Below are 22,336 nucleotides of genomic sequence, written 5' to 3' on the forward strand. Positions count from 1 at the left end.
CCTTGGACAAATCCGTCCCCAGAACCCTCAGCCTAGGGCTGGTTAGATGAAGAGCGTCGCAGCAGGTCCCCCCCAGGCGACTTGGGAGTTGGCAAGGCTCCTCCCGGTGAAGGTGGAATTAGGCTCCAGGCTTGGCTCTGCCTCTTCCCAGCTGGGTGACCTTGGGCCAGTCACTTTTCCTCCTCGGGCTTCAGGATGCTCTAGAAATGAGGCTCCTCAGGGTGCTCTAGAAGGAGGCCGAAGTGTCGACACAATGGACGAGAGTGGCGTTGGGGGCCTGCGAGTGCTATTTATTATGCTAACAGATGCACGCAGCGGGTTCCTTTCCAGCGGTTTCACTCTGGTTAAGCGGTTCCTTCCACTGTAAGTGAGGTTTCTCGCCTCACCGCCTCCCGCCCCTGCGGGCAGGGCTCTGCGGACCGCAGGCTCCAGGGCCGTTGCCATTGTTCTTGGAGGCTGGGCGGCAGGGGAGGGCTCCGGCGGGCCAGACCTCGCCTCTGGTCCGCGCCTCCACCCCGCACCCCCGCCGCCGCGAGCCTGGGAAGCCCCCTCGCCGATCTTTCCCGAGGAGGCGAGTCCTCCCCAGAGCTCTCCCGAACGGCGGCCGAAGACGCCCCCGAGCGTCTCCGAAGAATCCCGACCGCTCGCAGTCTCCGGAAAGAGCCGAAGGCTCTTCCCACTCTCGGCCTCCCGAGCCGCTCCGAAAAGGCCCGAAGTTTTCCGAGCGGCCGTCCTGCCGGACTGCTGGAGGCGGCCGCAGCGCCATGTTGGATGCTCTGCTCGTTGAGTGAAGAAAATCCGCCGGCATCGCCTGAGCCCCGCTACCGAGAAGGGCGCCGCTTCCCCCGGGGAGGGGGATAAAGACCCCCCGCCGCCGGCCCATGAGGATATTGCCGTGAAAGGTCCGGTCTCTCCGCCTCCTGCCCCCGCCGGGTCCGGCCCCCCCCCTGGGGTCGCGTTGTCACGGAGACCGGCAGCCGGTGGTGCTGGCCCGCGGGGCGGCTGCTGCTGCCGGCGGCGGCGGCGGCGGCGGCGGCGGGCGTGTGTGACCGGCCCCGGCCCCCTCCTCCTCCTCCTCCCAGCCTCCCCCCGGCCCCCCGCTCCCGCCGCCTCCCCGGGTCTGCCCCCATCCCGCCCCCCCGCTGCCCCCGGCCCCTGCACCCCGGCGCGCCCGGTCCCGCTCTGGGGGGGTTGGTGGCTTCGCTTTGCCATGAGTTTACCGCAGAAACCGGCTCTGAAATCAGGCTCAGCGGCTGCAGCAGGAACCGGACCCGGCACCGGAGCGGCGGCGGCGGCGGCAGCAGCGGTACCGCCTCCTCACCCGGCGGCAGCAGCAGCGGCGGCGGCAGCGGCGGCGGCGGCGGCAGCGGCCCCTCCTCACCCGAACATCAGGGCCCTCCAGACCCAGGCGCCCCAACAGTATCCTTTTCACCTTCCTGCCGGCCTTTCGGCTTCTCGCCGCAGCCCCGGGAGTGGGGGTGGGGGGATGGGGGGGGGTGGGCCGGCTCCCCGGGGACCCTCCTGCCGGCCGCCACAGCCCAGTCGGGGAAGGGGCTGCTGCCTGAGCCCCCGCAGCCGGCTCGGCCGGAGCTTTCGGGGTGCCCCGGCGGCCGCAGCCCCGCGGGGGACCCCGGGACCCTCTGCAGTCCTGTGAAAACTAGCTCGGTTCGGCCTGGCCTCTGCAGCCCTTCCCTTTTAGAGCTGGGGGACCCTTCCCCCCACCTCCTGGCCTCCCCCCGCCCCCCTTTATTAGGCCGAATTGGCTGGTGCCTGGGACCAGCCCTGCAGGGAAGGCTTTTCTCTGTTGTGAGGACTACACCCTCCTCCTGCTCCTCTCGCTCCTGCTCCCCCTGCAGCGGGGCCTGGTGGGCTTCCCTAATTGTTATTATTAGTACATAATAAACTTTATGGGTAGATTTCCTGTCTGAAAGTAAGCTCAGTTCGTTTTTGAGGTAAGTCGGATTTTAAATCTACCGTGAAAATGTACGAAAAGCACCCCCCTCTCTCTCTGGCTAATGTTGTTTAGCGATGCGGGGGGGTGGGGGGGGGAGTTGTGATGTGGTTTGTGGTGGAACGCGATCTGAGGAGGAAATGTTACACCGGACGCTTCCCTGTCTTTGACCTTTTTAAAGGAAGAGGAAGTTAACTGACATTACCCATCACCCCCAAAAGTCTCACTTCTTGGAAGGCTTCTGTTACGGATATTTTCAAAGGCTTTAATTTCCTCTTCTTAGGCCTGATGTCTAGAGGGGATCAGAGCTTCTGGAGGACAGTCTGGTATTGAATGTATCTAATTTCATGTTATTTGCTCGATTGTAGAATTTTTGGACAGCTTTGATTGAAAAGACTTGATCACGAGGTATTTTAGTCAGAAACTAGCCGGTGGAGGTAAAACGTTGAATTCATGAATTCCACGGAGATTTAGAAAGGTATTACCTACCTGAGAATAACATTTCGTCATGCACCTTTCCCTCCCCCATCCGTTGTATTTGTGTAAATCAATAAATAACCATTGGCTGTTAGATGTGTTGTGTTTTTGTATTTGTGTCATTTTGTGTTTGACTTCCAGAGAGAGTAGGGTGTTGGAGCAAATAATTGCGGTGAAGTCCACGGATGATTTCACAGTCTGTAGTTTGATTCCTGTCTGTATCGATTACTTTGAGAAGGGAAAGGTATCTCCCTTCTAGAGTCATTTCAGGTCACCCTTTTGGTTTCTGTCAAGTGTCATTTTCTCTGTTCTTTAAATATTGTTATTCAATCCAGGCAGTGTGGCGCAGAGTAAAGATAAATTCCATTCCAGTGTGATGTGTGTACTGATTTCATAATGTTTTTATCCTGCATGATTCTTTTTCACGGATGAGAATGCTTAATGATACCTTAGTGTTGCTCATGGAAAAAGCTGGTTAGTGTTGATCAAGATCCCTAGTTGCTTTACTTTGGGGGGAAAAAAGGGTTGGCTGATTTGCCTACTTCCAGGTGGAGGTCACTGCTGGATCTCTTAAACATATCTTCACTTAATGCTTTGTGAGTTTGAATTCCTTTCTAATTTCAGTCTTTTTTTTTTTTTTTTTTTTTTGGTCTTGATTGCCCATACTTGGTTAGGGCCGTAAGTTTATATACTGTGCCACCAAGTAAATTCTTCATTACTTGTATCTTGGAGCTATTTTGGCAATTAAGCATTGAAAGGAAGCCCATAGTGTGTGTGCTTGATGTACAAAGTGGTAAGTGACCAGTACTTCACCAAGCACTTGGAGCTTTATTTGGACGCAAAGAGCTGTGATTTAAGTGTTCACGTGTGCTTTTTCTCAATGCATTTCACAAAGGAAGGACTTCTACAAGCTCTGAGTTGGTTGCAACACAGAAGTAGTTACCAGTACTGCAACAGTTGTTAAAGGGCATACATTTAAGGTGTAATTTCCGGTGACAATGATACTTACACCCATTTGTAGTAATGTGGGATAGTTGGTTTTATGTGGCTTTAAGATTTTACATGGTCTCATGTCATAGAATAGATTAAAATTCTTAATGTATTTCACAATTCTGTTATCTTAATGCTTCACTCACTGAGGTTTTGATTAGTGAAATCTAAAGGTTTGGTAGTAAATAAGGTATAGGTTACAGATTTCATTAGAACATACTAATGATGAAATGTTACGAGTGGTAGTGGGGAATAGGTTAAGATGGATTGAAACAGCAATTTCTGCTTTTCTACCCAGAAGGAGTGTGGGAATTGGCATTTGTTTGATGAAAGTAGTCATCATGTGATTAGTTGATACACACGAAGCTTTGAGACTGAGGTGCAAGACTGGAGTTGCTTTTTTCTATGGCTTGGTTAAATCTCCGGTTCCTCAAAATATATGGGTACAATTGTGTTTGAATTGAATTAATAAATTCATACAGTTTTTTAACTTTATGAAAATATTGGAAGGAGAGTCACCTGACAGTGTTTTTGGTTTGTACTTTGTGTTCAAGTGACAAATTAGAAATGGAGAATGTTGGCAATAATAAATTGAAATATAGAGCGGAACCTACGTCTAAGCATCATTATTGCATGGCGGGCCCATAAAGCCATTTCAGTTTCAGGTAGAGGCCTTTGACTGCAAAGAGACAGAGAATGGGGCCTGGCAAGGAATGGGACATGATGGAGGGTGGCAGGGCTGGTGGGGGATGAAAGAGGATAAACCCTACTGTGAAAAGTGCTACTGTGAGGGAGGAATATGCTTAGAGTTTTTATAACGTAAACCAATATGAATAGTTTATGAAATTGGCACTTCAAGATACTTGCCTTGAGATATGCTCTCCCCAGCTTCCCAGTATGAGCTTCTGAAGCTCTGTTTGAGCATTTTAAAAGTGATTCTTAACCTTTTCTGGGTAACAAATAACTTTGACATTTTGATGAAAGCTTTTAGACCCTCTCCACAGAAAATCGTTGCTTAAATTTTCAGGGGGTTCTTGGGCCCCCGTTAAAAGCCTAGCCCTTTAGATGGAAATTGCTTACCTTTCAGATTAATTAAAGATAAATGAGTTTGAATTTAGGTGCCCAAATAGTTCTGACTTAGAGCAATTTTGCAGTCTGTTATGAATACACAGTGTTCTATTTATATGGAAAGACTTCAGGGTGTAATTTCTCTCCGAGTTGCTGACACTTCTGGGGAGTCTAGTTACTGTTTTGGGGCAACCAGTTTGGTTAAAATCAGGGCAGTGGGTTCTTTGAAGGAACTAAATTTGGTAAAGGCCTGTGGCAACAGGAAAATGACCTGTGTCCTCAGCTATTTTGTCTTGGATATGATATATTAAAAACAAATATACCCATTGAGGGTTTTTTTGTATTTAATTCTTTTTTTTTGTTTTCTATGTTGATTTTCAGTTTTATAGGTTGAAGCCATAACATTTATTTTCCTCTTCTTTGCCTCTTGACCAAAGCTAAATCTGCATGTTAATAGTATTCATTATTGAGTGCCTACTGTTCTAGTACCATACATGCATCATTTTATTTAGTTTTTTTTTTTTTTCTTAGTTTTCACAAGAATCCTAATAAGGTAGGTACTGTTTATATTTTACAGATGAGGAAACTGAAGAGTAGAGAAGTAATGTTCCCAAGGTTGTCCATCTAGTTAGTGGTGGTCTACAGCTCAGACCGTGGTATGATTGGCTCCAAAGCTCATGAATGTCCTTTCTACTATGCCTTGTTACTTCTTTGTTTTTAAAGATTTTATTTATTTCTTCATGGGAGATAGAGAGAGAGAGAGAGAGAGAGAGGCAGAGACACAGGGAGAGGGAGAAGCAGGCTCCATGCAGGAAGCCCTATGTGATGGGGATCCCTGGGTGGCTCAGCGGTTTGACGCCTGCCTTCGGCCCAGGGCATGATCCTGGAGACCCGGGATCGAGTTCCACATCGGGCTCCTTGCATGGAGCCTGCCTCTCCCTCTGCCTGTGTCTCTGCCTCTCTCTGTCTATGAATGAATAAATAAAATTAAAACAAAAAACAAAAAACAAAAAAAGGAAGCCCAATGTGAGACTCTATCCCGGGACTCCGGGATCATGCCCTGAGCCAAAGGCCAAAGGCAGAGGCTCAACTGCTGAGCCATCCAGGCGTCCCTGCCTCGTTACTTATTTCTTACCAAGTCGGCATATGAGACTGGGAGGTAGTTAGGGTAAGGTCTTTATGCGGTACAGAGGCTCTGTGGAGTCATTTAGAATATTATGATACTGTATCTTGTTTTAATTAGTTCGTAGCCACATATTGCAAGACATGTATGTTATTTTTACCTCATTGACTCTTAAAGCATTAGAATAGGCCTGCACATTTGATTCAGTGCATGTTTCTGCTTGTTCAGAAGTTAGCAAGGCCTCTAGCAAAATACTGTTGTAACTAGCAGCTAGAACTCTGTAGCTCATGAAGCGGCCAGCAGTCTTTCCACTCCTATGCCCCACCATCAACAGAAATGAATGTGTGTTCTTAAGGGTAGATTCTCTTCTAGGAAGGAGATGGGGAGACTGATGGAAGATGAAGATTAGGAAGGAAGAATGCTACTCAGCTACCTGAATCACTGCTGCTGCTATTCCTTGTTCTAGGCTTCTAGGTCTTAAAGTGAGGTCTTTTCTGTCAAACTGAGGTTAAACCACCGAAGGACTGATATGTTTTTTTTTTTTCTTCCACGTTGGAGCTTTCTTTTCTTTCTTTTGTTAAAGATTTTATTTATTTATTCTTGAGAGACAGAGAGAGGCAGAGGGAGAAGTAGGCTCCCTGCAGGGAGCCTGATGTGGGACTCAGTCCCAGGACTCTGGGATCACGCCCTGAGCTGAAGACAGACACTCAACTGCTGAGCCACCCAGGTATCCCTTATAGACACTTATTAATGTATTCTTTGTCTGATGGTCAGTGACATTAGAAGCATACTAACATGGATCATGGGGAAGGCAACTTGATTGTATAAGAGGCTTCTGGGTTTTGGCTTATTAATGTTAGATTTAGTCAAACAGACTGAAATGCCTCTATGACTTGGGTAGTGAAGATCGTGGCATGGCTTGAGACCATAAAATAAGGTTGCTATGGCCAGCCAGATGGTGGCTTGCTCTGTTTGATGATATAGTTAGTTCATTATGAGAATGAGGGAAAGTAAGTTCTGGAATAAACTCTTGTAATGAGATACAATCTATTTTTACTTTAGGAGTAATAATTTGACCTAATAGGAAACTTTTCCTGGTTTTTTAGCCAGGTGCCTGACTTCTAGCAGTGTATAAACTGCGGCTGAGATTAAATCGATGAAATATTGTGAGATCCCAGGCTACTTCTGATTTCTCAAATGGTTCCTAGTTGTTTGGCTTGCTGCCAACAAGTTCAGAGAGGAGTTTTTCACTCTCTTGTAGCCTTAGCTGAAATTTGAGACAATTTTAACTATTTTAAGTACATTTGAAATTTGTCAGTTTTTATGACTTTATTAACTAGTGGTAGTTTTGTCCTTTTTCAAGCCCACGTGTGTTCCCTCTTAGGAGATACTGAATTCAGTCAATATAATGTAAGGTCCATAAAGGCAGAGAATTTTGTCAGTTTTGTTTGTTGTTGAATTGCTAACCTCTAGAGCAGTACCTGGCAAATAAGAAGTCTATAAATATTTGTCTATAAATATTTGTTGAAATGTTAAGTTAGAGTCTGGGAATCAGTTTTAAGATAAGTTTAGGGCTAATATAGATGGCATCACAACTCACATTTAGCATTCAAGGCTGCCCTAAAATTGTTTTGCGTTGATGTGTAATTGAAATGATGATAGTTTCATAATTTTGTTTGATATGGAATAGCATTGACCTAGTTTACAAAGTCAATGTCATCTATGTGGCTGAGTTACCTTTGAAGTATAGATACTGATGATTAATTAGCATTGGTATGAGACCAAAGAGGAAAAACATTTATAGTCAAATGCTACTATTAAAGATTTTGTTTTATGATTATAAGAACTAACATACAATTAAATCAGGATTACAGAAAAGTTAAAAGTCACCCATAGTCTTAATATGTAGAGATAACCACTGTTAACATTATCATGTATTTCTTTCCTGCACTTTTTTCTATGGCCTTTATTATTTATTTTTATTTTTAAAAATATCTATCTATCTATCTATTTATATTTATTTATTTATTTATTTATTTATTTATTTATTTATTTATTTATAATAGACATATATAGAGAGAGACAGAGAGGCAGAGACACAGGCAGAGGGAGAAGCAGGCTCCATGCACCGGGAGCCCGATGTGGGACTCGATCCCGGGACCCCAGGATCATGCCCTGGGCCAAAGGCAGGCGCCAAACCGCTGCGCCACCCAGGGATCCCCTATTATTTATTTTTTAAAAATATTTTACTGGGGATATTTTACTTATTCATGAGAAACAGAGAGAGAGAGGCAGAGACATGGGCAGAGGGAGAAGCAGGCTTCTTGCTGGAAGCCTGATGTGGGACTCGATCCTAGGACCCCGGGATAATGACCTGAGCTAAAGGCAGATGCTCAACCACTGAGCCACCCAGGTGCCCCTCTTTGGCTTTAATGGGCTTAAATTCTGTCCTTCTGTTATAACATAACTTAAGCTCAAATTACATATATAAGAATAAAAAAATCATCTTGATAATTGTATTGCTGTAAAATGTCCTTTGGAGTGACAGCAGTGTTTGTCTTGATCTGCCTTATCCTGGCAGGGTCTCCAGTGTTTCTGTCACTGCAGAGGGAACAGAGGGACTGGGGACAGGATGAGACTACGCATATAATTTTGTGTCTTGCTTGCTTTGTTACTTAACTATCTGCTAACAGTAACTAGGCCTTAGAAAATAGCATATAAGAAACAGAATTTGAACTGAAAGATGAATTTAAAATATATTAAAAATAAGAGCTTAAGACTACAGTTGTTTGGATGGGTAGAGGGAGTGGATTGTGGTAATGATAATTAGCATGAGCAAAGGTTTGGGCTTGAAATAAGCTTTCTATATGCTGGGTTGTGAGGATCCTCATTAGTGTGCTTGGAGTGGAGGATTATTGTGGTAGAATATTTGAAATAATGGATCCATATTGTAGGGGGCTTTGAATCCATACATGAGAAGGTTAGGCTTCATTTATGTGAAGCTGTTACTTTTCTTTTTTACTAGCTTTATTGAGATAGAGTTCACATGCCACAGAAACCAAGTTCACATATCACCCATTCAGAGTATACTATTGAGTGGTTTGGAGTTATATTCACAGTTGTACAGCCATCACCAAAATCAATTTTAGAACTTGTCTTTTTTTTTTTAAGAATTCATTTATTTAGGAGAGAGAGAGAGAGGCAGAGGCAGAGACATAGCCAGAGGGAGAAGCAGGCTTCATGCAGGGAGTCCGATGTGGGACTTGATCCCGGGACTCCAGGATCACACCCTGGGCTGAAGGCAGGTTGTAAACCGCTGAGCCACCCAGGTGTCCCTCAATACTTTATTTTTTTTTTAATTGCTGTATAATTTCACAAATATCACATTTTATTTATTTGTCAGTTGATGGATATTTGGGTTGTTTCAACTTTTTTTTTTAAAGATTTTATTTTTAGGGGATCCCTGGGTGGCTCAGCAATTTAGCGCCTGCCTTTGGCCCGGGGCACAATCCTGGAGTCCTGGGATCGAGTTCCGCGTTGGGCTCCCGGCATGGAACCTGCTTCTCCCTCTGCCTGTGTCTCTGCCTCTCTCTCTCTCTATGTCTATCATGAATAAAGAAATAAAATCTTTAAAAAAAAGATTTTATTTATATTAGAGCAAGATCAGGGGGGAGAGAGAAGGGAAAAGCAGACTCCGAGCTGAGCAGGTAGCCTGATGCAGGTTTGGTCCCAGGACCCTGGGACCATGACCTGAATTGGAGGCAGAGGCTTAACAACTGAGCCACCCAGGTGCCCCATCAACTTTTTGACTATTATGAGTAATTATACTATGAATGTCTTTGTGTGGATGTAGGTTTTCATTTCTCTTGGGTATATACATTGGGATACAGTTGCTAGGCTTTATAAGGTAACTCCATGTTTGTTTTATTTTGTTTTTAAGATTTATTTATGAGAGAGCCTACACACATAAGAGCAGAGGGTGGCAGAGGTAGAGGGAGAATCTCAAGCAGATTCCTCGCTGAGTGTGGAGCCTGTTGCTGGCAGATCTCAGGACTCTGAGATCATGACAGAAGCCAAAATCAAGAGTCAGACACTTAACTGGCTAAGCCACCAAGGTGTCCGAAGGTAACTCCAAGTTTAACATTTTGAGAGACTGCCAAAGTTTATCCTAAGTGACTGCACCATTTTACATTCGTATCAGCAAAGTATGAGGGTTCCAGCACTTGTCATTATCTTTTTTATCATAGGACATCCTAGTGGGTGTGAAGTGATAGCTCATTATGGTTTTCATTTGCTTTTCCTTGATTGCTAATTGAGTATTTTTTCTTGTGTTTATTGGACATTTGTCTTTGGAGAAATGTCTGTTCAAATCCTTTACCCAGTTTTGTTTCCCCTCTACCCAGGTTTTTAATGAGGTTGTCTTTTTATTATTGAGTTGTAAGAGTTCTTTATCTATTCTGGATCCCAAGTCCCTTATCTACAACATTTACAAATATACATATTTTTTATTATTTTAAGATTTTATTTATTTATTTTAGCAAGAGAATGAGAGAGCATGCAAGTGGATGAGGAGCAGAGGGGTAGGGAAATGGAGGAGGGAAGAATCTCAAGCTGAGTATGGAATTTGACCTGGGGCTCAGTCCCTCAACCCTGAGATCATGACCTGAGCTGAAACCAAGAGTTGGACAATTAACCTGACTGAGCCACTCAGGGGCCCGTGTGTGTGTGTGTGTGTGTGTGTGTGTGTGTGTGTGTGTGTGTGTATTTTAAAGATTTATTATTTGAGAGGGAGTGCTTGTGTGCCCACAAGGTGGTGGTGGTAGGATGGGTGGTAGTCAGGGCAGAGGGAGAAGGAGAGGGAAAGAGAATCTCAAGCAGACTCCCTGCTGAGTACAGAGCCCTGCCCTACATGGGGCTTGACCTCATGATCCTGAGATCATGACTTAAGCGGAAATCCAGAGTTGGAAGCTTAACTGACTGAGCCACCCACACACTCCTACAAATACTTTATCCCATTCAGTGGGTTGTCTTTTCTTCCTCTCTCTCTTTTTACAGATTTTATTTTTAAGGAATTTCTTTTTTTTTTTTTTTAAAGATTTTATTTATTTATTCATGAGAGACACAGAGAGTGGGGCAGAGACATAGAGACGTAGGCAGAGGAAAAACAGGCTTTCTGCAGGAAGCCTGACGCAGGACTTGATCCCAGGACCCCAGGATCATGCCCTGAGCTGAAAGCAGACACTCAACCGCTCCCTGAGCTACCCAGGCGTCCCTTTAAGGAATTTCTGTACCCAGCTTGGGGCTTGAACTCAAAACCCCAAGACCAAGAGTCACATGCTCTACTGACTGAGCCAGCCAGGTGCCCCTCACTTTCTTGATGGTGTCCTTTGGATTTTTTTTTTTTTTTTTTGGTCACTTGTGCTTCCTTAGTGTGTTTAAAAAGGCTTTCCTTAACCCAGGGTCACAGAAATTTACTCTTTTCTAATTTTAGCTCTTAAATTTAGATCTTTGATCCATTTTGAGTTCATTTTTGTGTATGCTGTGAAGTAAGGATCCAGATTTATTCTTTTGCATGCGACTATCCAGTTTGAGCACTATTTGTTAAAAGAATATTTTTTGAATTGTCTGGGCACTTTGTCAAAAATCAGTTGTGTTCTGTTTTTGTTTTTTATTTACTGGGAAACTGACATGATGGAAACTGTTATTGAAAATTTGTTTTAAAAAAAAAAAGAAAATTCGTTGAGTGCAGCCCTGGTGGCTCAGCGGTTTAGCGCCCCTTCAGCCCCGCGGGATGTGATCCTGGAGACCCAGGATCAAGTCCCACGTCGGGCTCCCTGCATGGAGCCTGCTTCTCCCTCTGCCTGTTTCTGCCTTTCTCTCTCTATGTCTCTCATGAATAAATAAATAAAATCTTAAAAAAAAAAAAAGAAAATTTGTTGAGGTCTGCAGATTGAAATAAGGAACAGGAAAGATTAAGAGACTAGCAGTGATATCACAGAATTACATTTGAAGTTTTATCAACCGGGGTAGCCTGGGTGGCTCAGCAGTTTAGTGCCTGCTTTCAGCCCAGGGCCTGATCCTGGAGACCCGGGATCGAGTCCCACGTCGGGCTCCTTGCATGGAGCCTGCTTCTCCCTCTGCCTGTGCCTCTGCTTCTCTCTCTCTCTCTCTGTCCCTCGTGAGTAAATAAATAAAATCTTAAAAACAATAAATAAAGTTTTATCAACCGGGCAGCCTGGGTGGCTCAGTGGTTTAGCGCCGCCTTCTGCCCAGGGCATGATCCTGGAGACCCGGGATCGAGTCCCATGTTGGGCTCCCTGTATGGAGTCTGCTTCTCCCTCTGCCTGTGTCTCTGCCTTTCTGTGTGTCTCTCATGAATAAATAAATAAAATCTTTAAAAAATAATAAAGTTTTATCAACCATTAAGTATTTGAGATTTAGTAAGGTGTGCTATTTATAAAATATGGCCTACTGAATACATGAACCTTAATCATTTTCACCTTTTGTATAATGCCTGAAAAACAGGAGAGCTTCTTAAAAGAGATTTTGCCTATCTCTATTATTAAGATAATTTTCTATGAGGCTGTGATATGTGATAGCTTTGTGAAAAATAACATATGGGCATTTGATTATTTTGCTGTGCTGTGAAGAATTGAAATTGTAAGTTACAAATTCCTGGGTTATTGTATTTCACATAGAATATTAGTTCTGCCTAGAGCATTTATATAATTTTCAAGATAAATTTGATTTTTTTTTGTTTATTAGGCTATATCCTCAAGCTATCCTAATGTGTACATTTTTATAAAGAAATAAAATTGGAAAAAAAAGGAAAATTGGGAAATAGTGCTCACCGCTAACAGGATTCTTTCTATGACTGAGGAAAAGACCACATTAATGAAGAGGCTTTTTATAACCTTTCAAGTCTCTGCCTGTCTCTGCCCCTCTCTGTATGTCTCATGAATTAATAAAATAAAATCTTTAAAAAACAACAGCAGTAGGTTTTTTTTTTTTTTTTTTAAGATTTATTTATTTATTCATTAGAGACAGAGAGAGGCAGAGATACAGGCAGAGGGAGAAAGAGGCTCCATGCAAGGAGCCTGATGTGGGACTTGATCGTGGGACTCCAGGATCAGGCCATGGGCTGAAGGCGGTGCTAAACCACTGAGCCACCCAGGCTGCATGCAACAGGGTTTTGGATGAAAATTTTCTACACACATACACATGCAACGTCTCTTCAGTGACTTGAAATATTATAGTGTGGGAATGGGGTTGCTGATTTTTTAAGATTATCTGTACTTTTTGGGGATTCCTGGGTAGCTCAGCGGTTCTGCGCCTGCCTTTGGCCCAGGGCGTGATCCTGGAGTCCCGGGATCAAGTTCCGCCAATATTGGGGAAATCTTTTTTTTTTTTTTTTTTTAAGATTTTATTTATTTATTCATAGAGATGCAGAGAGAGAGAGGGAGGCAGAGACACAGGCAGAGGGGGAAGCAGGCTTCATGCAGGGAGCCTGACGTGGGACTCGATCCAGGGTCTCCAGGATCATGCCCTGGGTTGCAGGCAGCGCTAAACCGTTGCGCCACTGGGGCTGCCCTATTGGGGAAATCTTAAAAAAAAAAAAAGTCTCAACAATATTAAACAAGTACTTGAGGTCTTTAAAAAATTATGTAGGTAATTAAGACCTACTTCCTTGACATATTTAATGAGCTAAGCTAAAGACAGGCATACTAATTTATAAAACTTGAAAAGTAGAGATATCTTTTTTTTTTAAGATTTTATTTATTTATTCATGAGACACACACACACACACACACACACACACACAGAGGAGAGAGAGAGAGAGAGAGGCAAGACACCGGCAGAGGGAGAAGCAGGCTCCATGCAGGGAGCCTGATGGGGGTCTCGATCCTGGGTCTCCAGGACCACGCCCTGGACTGAAGGGGACGACGCTAAACCGCTGAGCCACCACTGAGCCACCTGGGCTGCCCTATTGTTGAGACTTTGAGGCTATTATATCATGCTCATCTGATAGTTCCAATATTATATTGTTGGTCTTTTTTAGAAATATTAGAATTTGGAACCAGTCCAACTTCCTGAGGTAACTGCTGTGTTTCAAAAGTAGACAGTGGAGTACTTGACCTTAGCTTATTACCTTTTGTGTTGTGACTGGGTGAGTGTACTTGAATGTGGTACGTTTTGGGCAAGGCAGTGAGAGCTGAATACTGCTTTGGAAAGTCAATGATTTTATTCTGGAGTTTCTTCTGAAAGTCATAATTAAAAGATGCAAGCATGTTAGTATGTATTGCCTTATTTTCCATTTTCATAATCTTTCTTGGGATCTCTGGTCAACCTTTCTGGTCCCTTCCCCCCAGAGGCATTTTTTTCCTGAGGTTGAGGGACATGCTGGTGACTTTCCAAAGCATCAGGTTTGTGCATAAACTGATTTGAGATCTTTATTTATTTATTGTAAAAAAAGATTTATTTGATGCAGAGAGAGTACACAAGCAGTGTGAGAGGCAGGCTCCCCACTGAGCAGAGAGCCTGACATGGGGCTTGATCCCAGGACTCTGCGATCATGACATGAGTCCAAAGCAGATGCTTAACTGACTGAGCCATCCAAGTGCCCCTGATTTGAGATCTTTAATATCAGAATGCACTTTGACTTACCAGTAGCATGACCAAAGATCTTTCTTCTGCAGATGTGGTATGGATGCTAAATTATGTATTCATCCTATCTAGTAACCATTATATATAGTTTAGAAAATTAGCAGTCTTTATGCTACATTTTTTTTTTCCTTTATGCTACTTCTAGATGCGTTCCTAAAATACTTTGGAAAGCAGCAAAACATTTTATACCCCTTGTTCTAGCAATTTGCATTTGATCTTGTAGTTATAAAGGTCTCTGACGTTAGCATGTGAACTAAGTAGGAGCAAAGTATCCTTAGCCTCCTTAATACAAAAAAAGAAACTACTTGAACTGATTTTAGACCTACAGAAAACTTGACAAAATGGTAGTAAGAGTTCTCTTCAGCCCCTGTCTCCTTCCCCTATTGTAAACATCTTTCATTACCACAATATAATTATCAAATACAGGAAATTAACATTGATACAATATTATCAACTAAAGTGCAGATCTTGTTCGAGTTTTTAGCAGTTTTTCCACTGTTCTTTTTTCTGTTTCAGGACCGCACATTGCATTTGGCCATTATTTCTCCTTAGCTCCTCTAGACTGTATAATTGTTCCTTTATTTAATCCTATATTTATCAAGTCTGCCCATTCTTTTTGTGAAATTGAGGGCTTTGGTCTGTTCATAAGGGTATCATGTGTCAAAGTTGGTGTCAATGATAAGGACAATTGTGAGAGCACTCCAGCTGGCAACATAGCCTTCAGAAACCTATTGCTGTTCACCCTTCCTAATTTTTCTTGAATATTTGGAGAGAAGGGTAAATTTTTTTTTTTTTTTTTGTATTTTAGAATCATATTTATGAAAGTAGCATAGTTACTATTCAGTTGAACGCTCAACTGAATGGGAACTGGTTAACCTGTAGTGGCAAGGTTAGAATGCTGAAGGGAGAAGGAAAAAAAATAATGGAATCTTGAGATAAGAGAGGAAGTAGAAAACAGAAGGAAAATTTTGGTGATTGTTTTGACTCCACAGATTAGGTTAATAGTTCCTGATGCTTAGTAGACACACAATAATTTAAGTGGCCAAAGAAGGAAGTGTTAATTAACTGCATGTGTTAGCTGTTGATGGAGCTACAAAAGAACCCTGAAGTGGGGTCTCTGCCTCTTAGGTGCTTCAGTCAAACAGTTAGAGAATTTAAGGTGTTTTCTAAATGGACATAGGAGATCAGAGACCTGAGAGATCAATGAGGAATGGAGGAGTTAGGAAGTAGGATTTGAGTAGATGGAAGAGGAGGGACATTTACAGTTGAGAGAAAAATACATTTATAGCAGTTAGGAAGTGTGGTGGATGGTAGTCAGAAGACATGCTTGAATAAAATGGAAAACCGAATGTGCAGTACATGTGACAGTTTTGGAAACTTTTGGATATCTGTTCTTTTATCTTGTAGCAAACAGTTTTTGCAAACCTGACACATACGAACACTTTTGGTTCTTGGAGGAAGATGAAGTTGGTGCTGGATGGATTGAGATCCATACGAAGCATGAAGACTAATATGCTAGGCTCACTGCAGGCTTTCTGAGATTTTGCTGATATACATCTAGTCTAGAGGGAGGTGAAAGGGAAAGGGTGATTTTATAATGAAAACTCTCAAAGAAAGCTAGAGATTTGAGTATCCTTGGTGAAAGAATGAGAAGAGCTAAAATTACTCTAAGGCTTTGAGACTAGAAAATGATACTGTTTGTGATCAAGTAAGAAAGATGTAGGAGGGGATGCCTGGGTTATGATACTCTGTGAGTATCATAAATAAATAAAAATTAAGAAAAAAGATTTTATTTATTTATTCATAGACACACACACACACAGAGAGAGAGAGAGAGAGAGAGAGAGAGAGGCAGAGACACAGGCAGAGGGAGAAGCAGGCTCCATGCAGGGAGCCCGATGTGGGATTCGATCCCGGGACTCTAGGATCGCGCCCTGGGCCAAAGGCAGGCACTAAACTGCTGAGCCACCCAGGGATCCCCCCCCTTTTTTTTTTAAAGAAAGAGCTTGAGAGGTGGGTGGAGGAGTAGGAGGGACAGAAGCTGAGGGAGAAGGAGAAAGAGAGTCTTAAATGTGCAGCCCGACTGGGGTGGTGGTGGTGGGTTGGGTTGGTTGGGGGCAGGGTGCTCAAGCTCAGGACCCTGAGATCATGACCTGAGCTGAAATCAAAAGCTGATGCTCAACTGACTGAGCCACCCAGGCACCCCTAAGTTCACATTTTTAATGAAAGATCTTTATTTTTTTATTTTTATTTTATTTTTTAAGGATTTTATTAATTTATTAGAGAGAGAGAGGCAGAGAAACAGGCAGAGGGAGAAGCAGGCTCCATGTAGGGAGCCTGACGCGGGACTTGATCCCAGGACTCCAGGATCACGCCTTGGGCCAAAGGCAGGTGCTAAACCGCCAAGCCACCCAGGGATCCCCTTAATGAAAGATCTTTATATGCTGATTAGGAATTCAGCATAGCATGATAAACTCATTGTTACCACTCTTGATTGGTAAATTTTAAGCAGAAGAAAAGAACTGATGTTTCAGTTGGCCAAGCTTTTCCTCATTATTGTGGGTTGACTTATAATTTCTTATGCTTTTTGAAATAGTGAAAATAGCTTGTGGATGATGACTTTCTGGACCTAAGGAGACTGGCTTACAAATTGGGAACTGCTTAGTTCAATATTTGTACTACCTGGGAACTTATTCATATGGAGTGTTAAAACAAAGCAGAGTTGGGATACTTTCTCCATAGGTTTGTTTGTTTGTTTGTTTAAGATTTTATTAATTTATTCATGAGAGACACAGAGAGACAGAGAGGTAGAGACACGGGCAGGGGGAGAAGCAGGCTCCATGCAGGGAGCCAGATTTGGGACTCCATCCCTGGTACCTAGGATCACGCTCTGGGCTGAAGGTGGCGCTAAACCTCTGAGCCACCCAGGCTGGCCTCTCCATAGGTTGGTTTGTTTGTTTATTTACTCCATAGGTTTAAAGAAAAATTAGTTTTCTAGCTTAAAGATGTTTGTTGAGCACTGATGAATTAGAAATAATAGTTTTTGTCTTTGTGAGAAGCTTACTAGTGCAGGAGACATATAAGAAGGCCCTAGTGCAAGAGACAGATATATAAGAAGGTAAGTAAACAGGAATCAACAAGCACAGGGCCCCAGGGAGCTCTGAGGAGGGTCATTGGTCTTTGGAGTTGGGGGTGGAAGAGTATTGGGTAGAATGAAGGGACAGGCTTCCTGGAGAAGGGGAAATCTCTTAATTGAATCTGGAAGTTTGAGCCATATGAAATATAGTGGTAGGAAAAAGGTGTTCTAGCCAGTAATCAGCACATACAGACACTCAGGACAGTGAAAAATGACTTGTTGACTATTGGTAGGCTAACAGTTTGGAGGGGAGCAGTGGACAGGTAGAGGCCACAGAAAGGGCGTTATGAAGGCTAAGGAGCTTGTCACCCAGATGACAGCAGGGAGCCATCATCTGTAGGCTGGGTGGATGATACATGATCATTTAGAGTTTTAGAAGGACCATTCTGGAAGGTTATTAGGAGGCAGGATTGAGATATGTATTTGTAGTAAATAATTCAAGTCTGGGCAGCCCAGGTGGCTCAGCGGTTTAGTGCCGCCGTCAGCCCAGCGTGTGATCCTGGAGACCCAGGATCGAGTCCCACGTCGGGCTCCCTGTATGGAGCCTGCTTCTCCCTCTGCCTGTGTCTCTGCCTCTTTCTCTCTCTGTTTCTCGTGAATGAATAAATAAATATAATCTTTAAAAAAAATAATTCAAGTCCAAGATTGACATATGAGTTATAATTTTTACTTGGGATTTTTATTTTATTTATTTATTTATTTATTTATTTTTTTTTAAATTTTTTTTTTATTTTACTTATGATAGTCACAGAGAGAGAGAGAGAGAGAGAGAGGCAGAGACACAGGCAGAGGGAGAAGCAGGCTCCATGCACCGGGAGCCCGACGTGGGATTCAATCCCGGGTCTCCAGGATCGCGCCCCGGGCCAAAGACAGGCGCCAAACCGCTGCGCCACCCAGGGATCCCGGGATTTTTATTTTAAATTTATTTATGATAGTCACACAGAGAGAGAGAGAGAGAGAGGCAACCCTTTTGGTTCTGAGGAGTGAAATTGAGTTGAAAATACTCAAAACTGGGCAGCCCCGATGGCTCAGTGGTTTAGCGCTGCCTTCAGCCCAGGGTGTGATCCTGGAAACTCGGGATGTCCCTGCATCGGGCTCCCTGCGTGGGGCCTGCTTCTCCTTCTGCCTGTGTCTCTGCCTCTCTCTCTCTCTCTCTCTCTCTCTCATGAATAAATAAATAAAATCTTAAAAAAAAGAGAAAATACTCAGAATTGCAACAGGAGAAGGTAATTCCTTTGAGTTTCAGGTTGCTTGGCCTCTCTAGCTGTCCGATTAGCAATTCATATTTTGCCGGTTTATTTTCACTTCCTTTAAAGAAGCTCTGAACAGTGCTTTAAGGAGTTAATAGTGTGTGTGTGTGTGTGTGTGTGTGTGTGTGTGTGTATGTGTGTTAAATGCTTTTGTTTTTCTTATTGGAAGCACTTTTTTTGTGTGTCTGAGCATGTATCATCACTATTAGTAAGTAGTCTTTGAAGAGACCTGGGTTATTGTAAATGGAGGCACATTCCTAGTTTCAAGAATGGTTTTTGAATGTTCTTTTAGGCACTTATATTAGTTGTGCTTTGAGAAAAGAGATTGTTCACTGTGCTTTAGGAGCTGGTAGCTAAGTCTGATGCTTCTTAACCCTTAACTAAGAAAAATGGGGCTTGCTGACAATAGGTGGTTTTACAGGCCTATGAAAACGACAGCATGTTCAGCAATGTAAACAATGGCAGCTGTCTTTTGCTGGCTTCTCTGTTGTTGGAAGTGTAATGAAACTGCTTCTCACAAATGGCTTCACCTGCTGACTCATCGTTCAGCCCCTACACAACTATAGTGTCCAGCATTATTTAATGCTGGGATTGAGAATAAAAGGAATCAGAGTCTTAGAATATGAGGGTTGGAATGGATCATGGAAAACTTTTAACTTAGCCCCTTCTCAGATGGCCTCAACTATCAAAAAGAAATGTCACATGCAAAGAAAATTGCCACTGTGGCAGATGCCATAGTTGATAGTTTTAAGAATTAGTTATACTGCTCTTCACAGTGCCATTACAGTCTTCTGAATGATCAAGGACTTTTTCCTTCTGTCTAGAAATCCTTGAGATGTGCTTTTTAGCTTTCTTTCAAAAATAACACATTATTCTGAAAGTGGCTATATGTGATTTCTACAGGGGCAGCATACATTTATTTTTTTTTTTTGTTTTTTAATTAATTTTTTTTTTTTTTTGAGTTCAATTTGCTAACATATAACACCCAGTGCTCATCCCGCCAAGGGCAGCATACATTTAATTCCTGCTACAGACTACAGGAGGACTGTGTGAAGAAGTAAAAAGAAAGTGGCATTGCCCCTGTTAACTTTCCAATCTAGTTAGGAAACAGATATGTGAGAGAAGTGGAGAACATTTAGGAGCCAATTCATTTTTTAAATTTTTTTTAAAGATTTTATTTATTTATTCATGAGAGACAGAGTGGGGGAGAGAGAGAGAGAGAGAGAGAGGGGCATAGACACAGATAGAGGGAGAAGCAGGCTCCATGCAGGGAGCCCGACATGGGACTCGATCCTGGGTCTCCAGGATCATACCCTGGGCTTAAGGCGGCGCAAAACCGCTGAGCCACCTGGGCTGCCCCCAACTTATTAAGTATATAAACTGATTCAGCTGATACATTGTGAAGGAGGCTTATATAAATTTATGTGAGCTCTTACAGCAGTGATTTATTTTTTATTTTTATTATTTTTTTAAGATTTTAAATAATCTCAGGGCACCTGAGTTGCTCAGTGATTGAGCATCTGCCTTCTGCTCAGGTCATGATCCCGGGGTCCAGGCATTGAGTCCCATATCAGGCTCCCTTGGGGAACCTGCTTTTCCCTCTGCCTGTGTGTCTGCCTCTCTGTGTCCCTCATGAATAAATAAATATTTTTTTTAAAATTTTTTTATTTATTTATGATAGAGAGAGAGAGAGAGAGAGAGAGAGAGAGAGGCAGAGACACAGGCAGAGGGAGAAGCAGGCTCCGTGCACCAGGAGCCCGATGTGGGATTGGATCCCGGGGTTCCAGGATCGCGCCCTGGGCCAAAGGCAGGCGCCAAACCACTGTGCCACCCAGGGATCCCCTGTGCCTCATGAATAAATAAATAAAATCTTAAAAAAAAAGATTTTAAGTAATGTTACGCAGTATGGGGCTTGAACTCACAGCCCTTAAAGGTTTTTGACTGAGCCAGCCAGGTACCCTGGTCATTTAGGATTTTTTTTTTTTTTTTTAAGATTTATTTATTCATGAGAGACAGAGAGAGACAGAGACCTAGGCAGAGGGAGAAGCAGGCTCTGTGTAGGAAGCCCGACATGAGACTTGATCCCGGGTCTCCAGGATCAGGCCCGCCCTGGACTAAAGGCGGCGCTAAACCGCTGAGCCACCCGGGCTGCCTGATATTTAATTATTGAAACAAAATTAAAAATATTCATTCCATTAAATAGGAATAACAAATGCATTATGTTAGCATAAAGTTTGACAAGTGAAAAATAACTTTCGAAACAAAGTGGTAGCATTATTTTTGCAAATCTCTTTAATGTCTAGCCTAGTGGAAGATAACTGAATTCTCACATCTACTTCTGCATTCTGCTCTACATTTTGTTTGAACGAAATCCTGTCTAAGATAAGGAACTGGGAAGGAGAGGTGTGTTTTAATGTTATTCTTAGATTATTGTGGATACTCTATTTCTACACCAGAATTAGGGTGTTGTTTCTTTTTTTTTTTTTTTTCCAGATTTTGTTTATTTATTTGACAGCACAGTAGGAGGATTGATAGAGAGGGAGAAACAGGCTCCCCACTGAGCACCAGCCCCCTATATGGGGAGGCTGAGCCCAGGACTCTGGGCTCACGACCTGAGCCAAAGGCAGATACTTAACCAACTGAGCCATACAGGTGCCCTAGAGTGATTTCTTAAAGGTTTGTTTCAGTTTGGAACCTGAAACCATGTCCATGAACTTTTCATGCAGTTAAATGTATTGGTCTGATGGCACTTTGAATAGACCTTTTTACCTGCGTGTGATTTTTCGCCATGCATTGGTCATTTGAGGAATAATGGTTCATTAAGTTATGCAGATTTTTCAAATGTGGATTTATTTCATTATGCAGTAGTATAAAATCACATCAGTTAATATCACTACTTATCTCATGAGAAAGGCTTTGGGGGCAGTTCTTGAACTCATGGTGGTAGATACTATGAGCACTAATGAATGGTGGAAAGGTGATTGAAGTTGAATTAGGAACTAGTCTTTGGGTTAGAAGGAAGTGAACTTTATTTTCATAAAGAAGCTCCACGTTGAACACCCTGAAGAGAGGGAGTTTTATTGTCCTGGTTCCTTTTCCTAGTGTTAGCAGGCTTGACTAATTTCATCTAAGGAATACAGAACCAGAAATAGTCTTTTCAAATAAATTTGTTAACCCAAAGCAATCTCTTGCAGAATGTGTAGTTATACTTTTAAGCATGACTACTCTGAGTAGTGTTTGGTTCTCTGTTACTTACAGATCTGAGAGTCTTTAGAACCTCTTCTGAACCTTTAATCTCCCCATCCTCCAATCTGAAGGTGGACCTCAGAAATGTCCTATTAGAGTCCCAGAAGGGTTTTACCTCATGGCATTGCTTTCAGTGCTTCCCCAGATTTTGCTACTGTCTTGTTTGAACTTAGTGTCATTTACTAAACCAGTATCTGGGGTGAGACAGAGACTAAAATCTCTTTTTCTAAGTAGGTGGGTGGATGAGACAGTTCGGTGTTTATTGTTTTTTTTTTTTTTTTTTTTTTTTAAAGGATTTTATTTATTTGAGAGAGACTGAGCACAAATGGGGAGCAGCAGAGGGAGAGGGAGAAGCAAGCTCCCTGCTGGTGAGCAGGGAGCTTGACACAGGGCTCAATCCCAAGACCTCCATTTCATGACCTAAGCTGAAG

The 22,336-nt window shown here is 42.9% G+C and overlaps 1 protein-coding gene across 18 annotated transcripts in view; it reads left to right on the forward strand.

The window, feature by feature from the left end:
• The first annotated feature begins 1,062 nt into the window (after positions 1-1,062).
• The window catches only part of EIF4G3 (eukaryotic translation initiation factor 4 gamma 3), a 336,337-nt gene continuing 315,063 nt past the window's right edge, over positions 1,063-22,336 (forward strand). For 16 of the 18 annotated variants that reach the window (XM_041768194.1, XM_041768199.1, XM_041768195.1 and 13 more), the window contains exon 1: positions 1,063-1,419. In XM_041768194.1, coding sequence (XP_041624128.1) covers positions 1,211-1,419 — 209 coding nt within the window. In that variant the 5' untranslated portion in view covers positions 1,063-1,210. Of the gene's footprint in view, positions 1,420-1,997; positions 2,430-22,336 lie in introns of those variants that run through there. The other 2 variants (XM_041768212.1, XM_041768211.1) reach the window with 2 other exon arrangements.

Source organism: Vulpes lagopus, chromosome 8 (genome assembly GCF_018345385.1).
Source record: "Vulpes lagopus strain Blue_001 chromosome 8, ASM1834538v1, whole genome shotgun sequence".
Lineage (NCBI taxonomy): Eukaryota > Metazoa > Chordata > Mammalia > Carnivora > Canidae > Vulpes > Vulpes lagopus.